General features: G+C 43.8%; 2 protein-coding genes across 2 annotated transcripts; one reads left to right on the forward strand and one right to left on the reverse strand.

The window, feature by feature from the left end:
* Positions 1-1,186: 1,186 nt before the first annotated feature.
* Positions 1,187-8,305, reverse strand: LOC123139506 (uncharacterized). The gene is made up of 11 exons (XM_044559291.1): positions 8,194-8,305; positions 7,139-7,702; positions 6,840-6,910; positions 6,632-6,710; positions 6,415-6,557; positions 5,917-6,138; positions 5,516-5,683; positions 2,717-4,487; positions 2,371-2,635; positions 2,205-2,289; positions 1,187-1,452 (listed from the first exon to the last, which is right to left on the reverse strand). Exons 1-6 carry the CDS (start codon positions 8,303-8,305, stop codon positions 6,082-6,084), a joined length of 1,026 nt encoding a protein of 341 aa, XP_044415226.1. The 3' UTR covers positions 1,187-1,452; positions 2,205-2,289; positions 2,371-2,635; positions 2,717-4,487; positions 5,516-5,683; positions 5,917-6,081.
* LOC123138497 (fatty-acid-binding protein 2) lies at positions 7,976-12,600 on the forward strand. Its single transcript, XM_044558477.1, has 11 exons — positions 7,976-8,408; positions 9,243-9,825; positions 9,995-10,208; positions 10,449-10,524; positions 10,642-10,744; positions 11,245-11,313; positions 11,434-11,470; positions 11,557-11,631; positions 11,709-11,760; positions 12,006-12,050; positions 12,167-12,600. Exons 2-11 carry the CDS (start codon positions 9,320-9,322, stop codon positions 12,262-12,264), a joined length of 1,275 nt encoding a protein of 424 aa, XP_044414412.1. The 5' UTR covers positions 7,976-8,408; positions 9,243-9,319; the 3' UTR covers positions 12,265-12,600.
* Positions 12,601-13,883: the final 1,283 nt, after the last annotated feature.

The raw sequence follows: 13,883 nt of genomic DNA on the forward strand, positions 1-13,883 counted from the left end.
ACGCCGCCGCCCCGCTCCGTCCGCCTCTGCCCCACGCCGCACGTCGCCGCCCCGCTCCCCGCTCGGCCACCGCCCGCTCCCCGATGGCGCCGAAGAAGACGCCAAAGGGAAAGTCTGGTTTCTTCGGCATGAGGGCGAAGCCCTCCGGGAACTTCAGACTGGAGTTCTCCGACGCCAGGCAGCGTTGGTGGCTCGGCACGTATCCCACTGCCGATGAGGCTGCTCGTGCCTACGACGTGGCTGTGTGGCGTGCCGGAGGGCCGAAGACGGACCTAAACTTCCCGGAGGTCGAGTCCCAGCCGGTGGCGGAGTGGCTCGTGCCGCAGGGCATCCGGATGGAGGAGATGCCGGCTAAGAAGGCGAAGAAGAGACAGGCAGTGTCGCTCCCGACGAGAGCGACGAGGCGGCGATGGCTTGGTTTGCGCGATTTGCAATTTGCTGCAAAGCCATCTCTAATGAAATGCTATTTGCTACATTTTTAAATAGGAAAATTATTCCAATCAGCCAGCCATAACTCAACATACCAATCTCTAATGAAATGCTATTTGCTACATTTTTTAAATAGAAAAATTATTTCGATCAGCCAGCCATAACTCAACAGACCAATCCGAACCCATATTTTCTAAAGTAAAGAAATTATTTTCCTTGATAGATCAAGATGCCAAAGTGTCATTTGCCCGACTGCTATGTTCCTACATACGCAGAGCAAATTATTTTTCAAATCAAGGAATTAAGAAAAGGAAGAATATCATGATGTCCGTGGCACTTGCCAGGTCTGCCATGCTACCATGGCATCGTCTTTTTAGTCTCTAACCACATGCCGAGTTGAGAAATAATCTTCGTTAACACAAGCACACAACACACAAAATCAGTCAATGGCCATATGTATGCATTTTTTTACTTTATTCCAATTGTGATGCAATCGTGACACCTACTCACCCCGTCCGCTCGCCCGTCACGGTAATTGCAGCTGGTGCCAACCGCTCGACCTCGCCACCGCCACTCACCACTCAGTCTCCACCGGCTGCCCATTTCCTCTTGCGCCACCCGCGCGCTCGCTCGGCTCAATGTTGTTGATTGGAATGCGGGACTGAAGGTAATCCATGGACAGGTTTTAGTTTTGCTTGCATCAATCTTCGGTACTTGTCAATCCATCTAACGCACACAAAAAATCGACTCTCAGACATAAAAGTGATCTAACTCTATTGATGAGCACGACAGTACATACCATCCCATCATGATGTTGCCATCTCTCACACTTGATGATTACATCTTGTTATTTCTAACATGTACACCATCGGGCCATTGCTTTATTAGAAATATATTTACACAATATGATCAGAGCAACATCAAGGAGTCGGAATGCTGGTGCACAGATTCTCCTCAAATTCCACATGCAACCCTTGTAGAGAAGAATGACATATTTTTCTTAGGTGATTTTTGACCGAGCTCCTACAGAAAAATTCAAAGAAATCATGAGGAGCATGGAGCCAAGCAAACTAATCAGAGTATATCATGAGAGGAGAAGCCTCTCAACCTACTACAGGGAATCGAGTCAACATTAATTCGTGTAAGAATTAAACCGTAATGTAGATCAACAACCCAGTAGTTGATAAAATAACCCTGACACAACCCATTAATACAATATATGGTCACAGGAAGTAGATTGAGATTGTGCAGATATCATGATCTACGAACAGTATCTACGAATATTGATTGCAAAGTCACAAATAGAACCTCCTCACATCACAAGTCAAATGTTTCATCAACAGAAACTCTAGCGAATGCCAATTGGATTATATAAGTAAGATAGAGACATCAAAAAAAAAGAAAAGATAATTCAAAGAGTATATATTCTATTTTCTTACTTGACATCACAGAGAATGCAAGTCAAAGATATTGCGATACATCTTACCCTTCTATAAATTGACTGCAAGGCACAACCCCCAGCAAAATATACAGAATGAATTGCTCCTGTGGTCCAAGTATTGCATAAATAGTTGTATACAGACTATTCAACAGTGAGCATAAACATGGCATGTACTAACAAAATCCCTTTGCAATGGAGCTTAGACTGCATGTCTATTCGTCTTTTTGTAAATCAGTTGTGGCCAAGATGTGCTGACAGCTCACAAGCCTCTCCCCGTTTACCAATAAAACCAAAGCAGCTCAAAGCAAAAAAAAAAGAACATAGATATATAAACCTGATGCAATTGCTTGTAACTCCAGAGTGTTGGTAGAGTCGAGAAGAGAACACCCAGCCAATGTTACAGCAGATCGATCTGTAGTCTTTGTTAGGGACGGCACCATCATTAGAGGTCCCAATTGTAAATCAATCTGCAAGAGATGGAGATGCAACTGGAAGCTTACGGATTTGATGCATTAAAACAGCCATGGCCCATGGGCAGAGGAGAAGTGACGGCAGCTGGGGATCTGACGTGTCACAGGCAGCATGGGTAGAGGAGAGGCGGCGGCAGATCAAGCCTTGGGCGTGGCAGGCGGAAGCACACTCACCCCTACTGCACCCTTCCTACTTCCCCGTCCTTCTTCTCCTACCTCTCCTCCTCCCCGGATCCTCCTATGTCTCTCTTTTCTACAAGAAAAATCGAAGCCCTGCCATGACCTTGAGCTCCCCCTGCCAACCATAGAAATTAGATATTTCCTAATTGTTTGCATAACAAAAAACATACTGGCTGCAAGAGAATGAAAGACTAACCTATTGATGAGCACAACAGTACATACCATCCCATCATGATGTTGCCATCTCTCACACTTGATGATTACATCTTGTTATTTCTAACATGTACACCACCGGGCGATTGCTTTATTAGAAATATATTTACACAATATGATCAGAGCAACATCAAGGAGTCGGATGCTGGTGCACAGATTCTCCTCAAATTCCACAAGCTGAAATTGAAGAGAAAACTGAAAGAAAGCTATTAGTAACACCAATTTAACCAGACACACCACACCACTAATGACAAAATAAAAATTTAGAAGTTCCTAAAGAGACCTTATATATAAGAAGTGCAAGATAGTGATGAAACTACCAAAGCCACCAGATCTTAGTACAGATTAGTGCAGTAGACACTACTATTTAGTAAGGATGAACTATATTATGGATTTGATTGGAACAAGAAAATATCCTATAATAGCATATTATACAAAGGCACATAAAACAATAAAGAGAAGTAAAAGTGGTAGCGATGAACTTATAATAATAATAATAAATAGATAGCACATGACTCTTTTTATACGACTTATCGGCAGAATCAGTGAGCCACAATGGAGTTTTCTTGGGCTCAGGCTTTCTGCACACTGCCATATAGACCAAGTCAAACATGGGTGGGCGGCCAAGAATGTTGGGTTATAGTTTTACAGATAAAGAGAGGAGAAATCACTTTGGCCTATGAGCACATCATAAGAGAAGGCAACATCACACACACATAAGTACTTGTAACTGAATTTAAGGAGGGCACAATATGTTGACATAGGTGTGCCTACCAAAAAGAAATGTCTAAATGAAGAAAAATCAAGTGTTTAGTAATATAATAATACAATGATGATGCAGACTAAAGTCTAAATCATCAATGGTAAATCCACGGCACACAAAAATTCTTCTCCATAATCGATTTGCTCTCTTCATCCAAATGCCCAAACTCATCACAACATAGCAAAATAGCCTGAATGGAATAAACCATATCTGAACCATCATATGCAATACACGAACCATGTACTGAACTTAATTGATGTATTACTACTGAACATAGCAGATTAGTCTCTATGTGCATGTATTACTAATTTACAGCTCAGCAGCCACTCTAATGTAATGAACTTAAGAACTGTTTGTTCCTCTTAAGCAACCCTGCAGTTTTCATGAAAACTTTGGCTGTAGTGGTCCTAAAATCACAGATACATGTACCTCTACATCCACTTGGAGCTTCTTTGCAGCTTCCTCTCTATGTTGCTAGACCAATCTGCAGATAAAAAAGGATAAGGTAAATAATTGTTGTTTTATTTGCCAATAATCAAACAACTATGATATAGTAAGAAAAAAGTTAGTGGAGGTATGGGAAGGACAAGTAGTTCTACTACACACAGATGATTAGGGGTCAGAGGGAATTCAAGATAAACCAAGACAAACTTCAAAATTCAGTCCTACAGTTGAACATCAAATTCAAAGCAAACGGGGAAGAATCAATGGGTCAGGGGTAAGGATGCAACTGTGTGTGTGTGTGTGGGGGGGGGGGACAGCCCACTAAGCCGCTGCGCCGTCCCGTGAAGAAAACCCGCAAAACGGCGCCGGACCAACCACATCATGTCAAGCGGTCTCAAATAGTCCAACCGCTTTGTCCAGCGGACGTCGCACAGTCTCGCGTATCCTGCGAAAGGGAGAAAACTCTCCTGAGAATTCCTGTCCTTCTCGACGCGATAGAGGTGCACGACTGTATTGTATAACAGGCTCATCCAGTGTCCATATTTCCCTATGTACAGTAGAAGATAAAACTGAATCAAATCGAAGGTTCCCGTGCATTGCAACTGGATGACAAAATAGACACATGTGTATACTTTGATAAAAGAGAGCATCATGCATATTCTGCATACAACTTTATTTTAAACAAAACATAGTCGTGGAAATTGCTAAGCTACTGGCTATGTCCTGAATATACTGAAATTGACTTCCCTGGATTAATGGCCTCAAGGTGGGCGCAAGTTCTGCATGTTGATCCAGCACAGAAAAGTCATTACCCCTAATATTTGATAGAGACAAAGGCACCGACACAGGATCATCGCAAAGCAAAATCCATTTTTATCACCAACAAGAAATGAAGAAACAAATTATTGGTGCTTCCTTTCTCTGTAGTTCTGAACCACTACTTGCATTGTGTGGATAACAGGTAACTTACATATAACAAGAACGCTTTATAATTTGGAAGTATATGATATAAACGTGGACAACAGTGTTCTCTCAAAATCTGTAGCAATCAATGGAAAGAAGTAAAAGCTAATCTCCTAACACTACAATATTCTCAGGTATGTATAGAGAATAGGGGTCATCTTTCTATGGCAGGTACAAAATTGACAGAGACAATGGTACTGCTAGTAGTCATCCATTTAATGCTGCTATAGAAAGACCACCAATAGGCACCCCTCAACTATACTGGAATTGTCACTCATAAATCCAGGGCTAGTATGCCTATAGAAGTGTTAGTAATACATCAGGTAGTTTTCTTTCCTTTAGATGGGATTTGGAAGAATTAGTGATACTAAAAACATGCAGGCGTGATTAGTTAAACCATTACCGCTCATTCTAACCTTACTGACTCATAACAATCAAGCCTAAAAACCATGACCTGACCATGGACAAAGACAAAGACAAAATGGCCAAAAAGAATTGTAACGATAGTATTGCGTACCAATGAAAACTAAATGGCAGTGTGATGGTAATGTGCATTCAACCCTGGTTTTTTTTATAGGCCACTTGAAATTGGACAAGGATTCAGATTAGCACCTGATCGGCACCAATGCAACCGATGCGGAGACGAGCTTGGACTCTTCGACGGCGAAGACAAAGTGGCCGATGGCGCCCTTGGTCATCTTCTCGTGGAAAAGAAAGTCGCCGCTGCTCGCGGCCCTTGACAAGGTTGAGCTCCGAGTCATCCATGTCGGCGCCGTCGTTCTGCTCCCATAGTTAAAAAAACAGAGGTAATGTACCACACCACCAGGCAAGTAGTCCGAATCAACTTTCAGATTTCATAAGGTTAGATATAGTAGACTAAATTAATTAGGCAGGGTTTGTGTACACATCAGTAACAAAATCAATAATCTATAAGGCAAAGTTAGGCAAATCCACATACTGAAAAAACAGTGTTAATGCAGTGTGAAATAAGAAAGGGATGGAACATAGAATACCTGTTCATCATATGGTAAGAGAAGATGTGCAGCAAAACAAGTTGTGCCGTTTGAAGATGAGTGTAACCATGGACAATTAGGTCAACATGTCCTGATGCTAACAAAACCAGGGACACCTGATTTAGTACTAAAATTATGTTAATGTCAAATTCTTCAGTTTTGTTCCTATAAAAAACGCCCACTGTAACTATGTTTTAGTTCTTCATCACTCCTTCCACTTTCCTGAAAAAAGGAAAAGGAATAGGGCAATATTATCAAAGGGGGATATCTTACTGGAGTAATAACAATGAATATCTTATACTTCAAACATGTTGAAGTGGTATCCCAGGCCAAAATAATTAAAATTGCAATTGATCTAACACAAATTCATGTGTAGCTGAATCTGTAATGTTCATGTGAACGAACATGAACAAATGACACAGCAGAAAACAACAGTACGATATTTAAACCTGGTTATAAGCAGAACATGAACATCTTAACTGAAATTGAAGAAAAAACCTGAAACCGTTTGATGCAATTCAAAATCTTATCAATAGCATCTTGACACCAGTCTAAGATCCGTGGCAATTTGAGCATTGCAGCTCCTAGAAGTATGTCAATAGAGAAAGGGGGGAAGATTGAATCTATGGACAATGACAAACCTGAAAACATATGATTTGATCACTTCCAAGTTTGAACATTACCTAGTCTAGTTCATCGGATAGAAAAACATTACCTTGTCTAAGACTTGACTTCTGATAACATGTAGGTGCAGACCTTTGCTTCATATACACTTTCTGAAGCAGGATTTGGATCTGGAAGGTTATAGAACTTCAGTTCAATTAGAAAATCTTGATAATATCACAAGGAATAGGAAGAAACCATTAAAAAATATGTGACTGCATCCTAACTCGTGCCTCTCCAAATTAAATCATGTCACTCACCTGAAGAACTTCCAGATTGCGGCCAATACCACAATTTACGCCGTCTTCTACTAAAAACTCTGTGCAAGCTCCTGTCCTTCATGCATCAGTCCAATGAGCAGAAGAGCACAAGACAAGATCATGCACGTATCGTAACGGGGAAGATGTGAATTACTTAACAACTTATCTAAACGAAGCAGATCGAAGACACACGTACGTACGTATACAAATCCAATGAGCAACACCAAAATCACATAAGTACGCATCCAAATTAACCTTGATGGGGAAGGAAGGAAATTGAGATTGAGAAAGCACCTTACCTTGGCGGTGGCTGGAACGGTCACGACGGCGGCGGCTAGCTAGGTATTCACGGGCGCTCGCTCTGGAAACGGACGCAGCCCAGGAGGCGCCTCGCCTTGACACGCGTGGTGGGTTCCTCACAGCGCGGAGGTGGAGGCGACCAGAGCCGGCGTCGGCGCGGCGCCGAGGTTGGTGCGACGGCGAGCTCGGGCGGCGAGGCGGCGGGGCAGAAGCTGCAGGAGACGGCGGCGGGGACCTCGAGGCCGAGCTCAGGCCATGGCTTCCCTGGCTCCAGAGGCCATGGCGGCGCCGGACGCAGCGGCGGGGCGAGGAGGAGGCCGGCCGTCGGGGAGGCACGAGCTCCTCGTCCCCTCGATCCAGATCGGGATCGAGGAGGGAGCAATGGAGGGATGGCGGGGAAGGACCGATGGGCGGCGGCGGGCGAAGGAGGGCACTCGCAAGATCCACACGAGACCTCGCTCGAGGGCACGAGTACTCGTTCGAGACCAATGCCGTTTTTTTATCGCTGGTTAATCTTAGACGGTCTGTGGCCAGCGGTTTTTCAGTTTTTTTTTTACGTTCATCTCAGATGATAAGAATGGGAGGTTGTGCGGGTGCGGGACTCCATCGCGGGGTTTTTTTTGGTTTTCCGCGGTTGGAGGAAGGTGGGAAGTAGTACCAAAGAAGTACCAAAATAGACCGGGTTAGGTGGGACGAAAATAAAACCCGGAACGCGACCTACCAACTGAGACATTAGGAGTAGAGATTTCTTTCGAGTCTGAGAAGAGTGTGGACGTATAATAACAAGAGGGCCAACACGCCAAGGATCCCGGTTCGTCTTATAAACCCGTAGCAAATCAAATCAGGCGGACGCCGACCCGGCGATCCCAAACCCCAAAGCAGGGCATCAGTTCAGCGCACGTGCCGCTCGCCTCGCACGCACGCACGCACGCACGGACGGGGGAGAGCCGGCCAGCCAGCCAGCCGCCGCCGTCGAGAAAGTTTCTGGCAGCAGTTGGGGAGGCGAGTTAACACGAAAGCGAATCCTCTCGCTTTCGGTTCTTCATTCATTCACCACCGCCACCTTCCCCCCTGCCCAGCTGCCCTCCCCCATTCCATTCCCCTGGGTTCGGTCTGGAATCCGGGGGAACGCCGGCGGACGAAGCCACCGGCGCACCGCACGGCATCCTCCCCCCTCCACAACCGCCAGACGGCTCGCGCACGCAGAGGCAGCCGCCGCCTCCCCGATCTGCCGACGACAACGCGCGATTCCGTGCGGCAAAAGCTCTGGTGCGCTTCTTCCTTCAGCTGTTATTTTCCGTCCCTTCTTTATTTATGCGCGCGTCTCGCTCTAGATGGGACGACCGGCGGAATGCGGGCGGTGTAAGTGGTTGATTCGTGGGGGGATTTTTGGCTGGCGTCAGGATTTGGGGGCGGCCTGTGAATGATGGGTTTAGTGGTGTTTCTTGTGTGTGAATCTGGCGGAGGCTGCGGGATCAGGGCGTGTTTGCTGCTGATCCGGGCGTTCTGGGTGTTGGTTGGGCTTGTGGATTTCTGTACAGAAGGTGGGATTTCTGTACCAAGTGCTTTAGTTGCGGCGAGGGAGAGGAAATTCTCATCTGGCTAGAACCGTTTTGTGTGTAGCTTCTCTGCGTTTTCTGTATTTTTCCTTGGCGTCAGTGAGATCATAAGATTTCCTTTTCCTTTTTGTGATAATGGATGATTTTGGGGAGCTCCAATTGCTGTTTTTCGGATGGTTACTTATTGCTTTGTTACGCCAACTACTGTGAATGGCTTGCTTCGTTACGCCAACTACTGTCAATGGCTTGCTTCCTTATGCCAACTACTGTGAATGGCTTGCTTTGTTATGTCAACTACTGTGGATGGCTTAATAAGGGGTAAAAAATCACTAGTTGATGTGTGGTGAAAGGATGGCTCCTTAGAGTGTAATAAGTATCGCGTAATGATGAATCAGAAAGTAATTTTTCAAGAGAACATGAGGGCTGCGTTGGAGATTAGCTCATACATTTTGACCGGTGCTGTCGTAAAACTTTTGTCTGCAAGCAGGCACTGAATATGTGTTACATGTGTGTCCTGATTCAGTTCCTCTGTTCCAATTGACAGATCCGGTTAAGTTCCCGTGTTGGCAAACTCCCCGACTTGGTTTAAAGACTTCTCAAGTTGCAATATTTGGCAGCACTATGAAACCTGATTGGTTCATTTTCTCCAAGCTTGATCATAATGGAGGATACCTGCATAAGTTTCCAATTGGCTCTCCAATGTCGCATGACATCGGGTTAGGATTGATATCACAAGTCGGGGCTTTAGTCGAGAGTTCCTTTCAGCATCCGCGGCATGTATGCTCTACAGGAAGTGGCGCAGTTCAGGAAGCATTCAGCTGCTTCAACAAGGTCGCTGGAGCTTTCTATTTCTGCCTTTCCAGAGCAACAAATCCCAATATTTTACACAGGTTGTCTGCTATTGCGGGCTCTGGTTCAAGAGCCTGTCGGGCACAAATAAAGCAAGTGACCTCTTGCATGCAGCATCTGGCTGGATTGCAAGCTAGAGAAGAGCATGCTATACAAATGCTCTTAGCCAAGCTTGCAAACGCAACGCTTGGGCGAGCGTGGAATGAGGTTGAGGAGCGTCATGCCTGTAACATTCTTATGCTAGCCGCTGCTAGTGTAATACCACCATTTGAAAACATGTAAGGTTCGAACCCCTGCTTTTCATAGAAAGGGAATACAATGCTCTATCATGATATATCTTGTTGGATTGCTACTGCTTCCTTTCTCTGTCCCGTTTGTTCCTGTAGGCTATGCTTTTATTTCAGTTTGTTGCTTTATTAACTGATCATCATTACATGCATCGATAAGATCGCCAAAGATGCTTGCGGATTCAATGATGTTGGGAAAAGATGGTGTTGACCAAATCGGAGAACATGTTGATCAGCCTTATTTGGACGAAAGGCGCCCAGGTTGTGCTCGTGTTGCTGTGCCAAGAACAATATATCCGGAAGATCTGACAGAACCAAGAACTGGGATCAAGTTCCCTACTCTTCTTGAGGAGAATTCAAATCCAGCCGCAGAGGTCCTTTTTCCTACTCTATTTTGTGGATAATTGTGTCATGCACCATTTTCCTTCATACCAGTCAAACATTGTTTCCTTTCTTGTTGCCCTATTACATGTTCTGCTCCCAGTATCGTGGCAATTATCTGGGCACTTTTGTCTGTATCTTGTTGTTTTGACAGTGTCACAATGTTTTACCAAATTTGTAATCTTCCCTAGGCCTTCAGCATTCCCTTTGACAACAAACAATTAAATTTACAGGTGCTTGTCGGGATGGGTTACAGAAGTATGCGGATAATGAAGGTCAAAAACCTGAATCTTTATGCCTTTGGATTATGTGAGTAGGCTAAATTTCCCGGCATGCTGCTATTACTTGTGAACTGATAACAGACTGAGGTACTTCTTAAAGGATGTTCATTTGAGTTACTGATGTTGTACTCGACTATTCTTATAGATATACAACCAGATTCTATCTGCAACAAGCTGGGTTCAAAGTATGCTTCTGTTCCAGTTGCCGAGTTAAAGGATCACCCAGATTTCTATGAAGATCTTCTGAGGTGTGAATGCTTTATTGATCATGTACATGTGTTGAAATTCTTTGTATGAAGATCTTTCCCATATTCTTGAGCTTACACAGCCTATTTACTACCTCTGTACCAAAATATAAGAATTTTTTATAGGCTAAACTAGCCTACAAAAATGTCTTATATTTTGATATGGAGGGAGTACATGTAACACTTGTGTAAGCTGAGCTAGAGAAACGGTTCCATCTGGAAAAAATTCTGGAAATCGTCAAGAAAGATAGTCCTTTAACGTTTCTGTTCATAGAGAGACGGTTCCAAACTTGCAATTCTTTCATGTCATGTTTAGGACTCCCGATTTACCTGCTATTAGTAGATTCCATCTTTAGGACGCTGTACGCTTACGAGTTTTGATGATGTGTAGGATTTTTCTTATTCCCTGATACAACACCAGAAACATTCGTTTTCTTCCGCACCTGCAACTCATTTGCCTCTGTTTCTAATAGAATTTGCATTATACTTGGCCTGTTATGCAGGGAAAATATTCATATGACAGTCAGATTGGTAGTTAGCTACAATGGGCTTAGCATTAGTGCAGTGCAAGAGTAAGTATTCTTGAATTCTCATGCTAACAGTAGTATATTTTGATCCTTATCTATGGTTCAGAAGATATGGCCAATGCAAGATTGAAGTTAATTGATTATTTGTATTACCAAACTTTTCAGTGCGTTTGAGAAATCTCTTGGCTTTCGACTGCAAAAGGTGATTGTTATTCATTCAGCAACTAGTTTAATATTCTTTGCTATCCGTATAGGCTTAACAGAGCTTTTTGTTTACTGTACGATCAGATGAATCCTAATACTGATTACCATTGCCTGAAGACATTTGGCTCTTACTTCAGGGAAGACATTCGAATACCTGTGGTAAAGCTTCTAGTCTCATCTGGTTAATATGATTTGTTGCGTTTAGTCATGTGATACTATGATCGGTTTAACTGCAGGGTACAAAGATTGACTTCCGTCAAACATGTGATGGCCAGCTTATAACTGAAGGTTAGTACATACGTATATAACAATAAGTGCTCCCTCGTCAAACTAGTTCTTAAGTTTGACCAAAATTTATGAAAAAATAAATTCAACATCCACATCACCAAATCAGTATCATTAGGCCCATCGTGGTATATGTATGCATAGTATATTTATGTTGTATAGTAAATGTTCATAGTATAATTGTTTCTTTAGTATGATTTAAGTTATTTTCCACCATAATATACGTTAACAAGGAAATATGTGTGCAGTTGATGGCAAACAAATTGGCGCTGTCCAGAGCAAAGATCTTTGCAGTAAGTGCATCTATATATTTTTCTGCAACAGAACTATAGATAATCTACTTAAAGCTAGAATTCTTATGTAGTCCGAGTTGTAATATTTTTTTATATTAAACTGTCTTTACGAACAGGGGCTTTCTTCGATATGTATATTGGTGACCCACCTGTTTCAGTGGAGACCAAACAAGACATCGCCCAGAATGTGGGTGGGCTCATTAGAAGATGCTAGGGTAAGAGCAGACGGTCGTAATTATTTCATTCTTCTATACGGGGGGAAAGGGCATATAGACGGGAAACCAGAGGAGAAGATCAGTTGTATGTATAGTAGTAATAGACCTGTAACTTGTAAACCATAGACTGGCAGAACTTGTAACTTGCAGAGGCTTAGCATCTTCTCCTGGGCAAGTGCCTCCATGATTTTCATGTTGGTTGGCATTTGCTGTTTCCTGGCCATTGTATCATGTACACTGATCCGGTTAGAAGTGTAGCAGAGAGCGCGTGTTTCCTGCATCACTAACAAAATAATGGCTTCGGTTTTTTCCGACTGATGATATCTATGATGCGATCCTCCCATTTTCAGTAAGCAAAGCTGTGGTGACAACGCACTGGATTTTCGGTAGATAAGATCAGGTTGCCGGACACCGCTCGTTGCAGGTTTTTGTGCAGTAGCGTGCTGAACGCAACACCGGTCTCTGGTGATGAAACAACACACGGTGGCCCTTTTCTGTTCTAGAACTTATTTTGTGCTTATGCACATGAAAATAGACATAGCATTTCAGACGAATTCCATCGATTCCAGACCTATGTGGGCCAACTTGCCATTGGTGCTATTTGACATTTATGAACATCTTGTTCTGAAATATCAGAAGGTTACGCCTCACTGCTCTCCCTGGTTGGGGAACTGCGAGCAAATCGGTACAGTTTGTTTGTTCAGTTGCAACAGCTAATACAGCATTAGTACTACCCTATTGCAAACAGAGTAGCATGCATGTAGTTTCTAGGTGCAAGTAAAACCACCCCCATTGCTCCATTCATAGTTGGTTGATTCGATATTTAAGCAATCTAAGTGGAAAATAGGCACTGCTGAACATTAGAGCGTTTTCCTGACTGTTGGAACTCTGGACCAATATCACCATGGCATTCCTGATTTAGAGGTTTTACGATGATGTAGAGCTCCTTCGACAACTTTACTTACCGTGGGTGCTGGGTGCACATGGCGTGGTAAGGTAGAAACGGTGTTCATGACACATCCTTGTAAGTCTATTTTCTCTTTTGGGCTTTCCATTTGACATTCCATTTTTGTTTTTTTTATGTGAAAAGATCTAGATCTATTATAGAAGTTCATTAGAAGTATAAAGCACCTTGACCACCAAATGACCGCTATCACTACCAGAACGGTCATGGCAGCCTAAAAGTTAAAAAAGGGCAGCCCCAGTGCATGTAGCTCCCGCTTGCGCAGGGTCTGGGGAAGGGTCCGACCACTTTGGGTCTATTGTACGCAGCCTTTCCCTACATTTCTGTAAGAGGCTGTTTCCAGGACTTGAACCCGTGACCTCATGGTCACAAGGCAGCAGCTTTACCACTGCGCCAAGGTTCCACGCAAAAAAATGAGGATGTCTAAAATGTTCGCCCGACAGCATAGACACACGGCTCCACCCTAAACCCCACCAAACCCCCATCCCCGGCCACCTCTCCTCCTCCCTACTTTGTGCTTGACCCCACCCTTCCCATCGTCGCTCTTCACGGCACGCTTTCCTCATGGCCCACTCCCCATTGTGCGACCACCTTTCTTCTTCCCAACCCGTCTCCCGCCACATGGTTCCTGGATCGATGGAGTGCGGAGGTTTA

The sequence above is a fragment of the Triticum aestivum genome, chromosome 6B (genome assembly GCF_018294505.1).
Source record: "Triticum aestivum cultivar Chinese Spring chromosome 6B, IWGSC CS RefSeq v2.1, whole genome shotgun sequence".
Taxonomy (NCBI): Eukaryota; Viridiplantae; Streptophyta; class Magnoliopsida; order Poales; family Poaceae; genus Triticum; species Triticum aestivum.

What these genes read in the sequence shown, in the direction of transcription:
- LOC123138497 (XM_044558477.1), top strand. Translation starts at nt 9,320, where the DNA reads ATGAAACCTGATTGGTTCATTTTCTCCAAGCTTGATCATAATGGAGGA. An exon ending in TTGGCTTTCGACTGCAAAAG is followed by an intron (nt 11,471 to 11,556) that starts GTGATTGTTATT and finishes CTGTACGATCAG; the next exon opens with ATGAATCCTAATACTGATTA. An exon ending in TGGCCAGCTTATAACTGAAG is followed by an intron (nt 11,761 to 12,005) that starts GTTAGTACATAC and finishes ATATGTGTGCAG; the next exon opens with TTGATGGCAAACAAATTGGC.
- LOC123139506 (XM_044559291.1), bottom strand. Translation starts at nt 8,305, where the DNA reads ATGCCGTGCGGTGCGCCGGTGGCTTCGTCCGCCGGCGTTCCCCCGGAT. An exon ending in CCGTTCCAGCCACCGCCAAG is followed by an intron (nt 6,911 to 7,138) that starts GTAAGGTGCTTT and finishes CATGAAGGACAG; the next exon opens with GAGCTTGCACAGAGTTTTTA. An exon ending in GAAGTCAAGTCTTAGACAAG is followed by an intron (nt 6,558 to 6,631) that starts GTAATGTTTTTC and finishes ATATGTTTTCAG; the next exon opens with GTTTGTCATTGTCCATAGAT.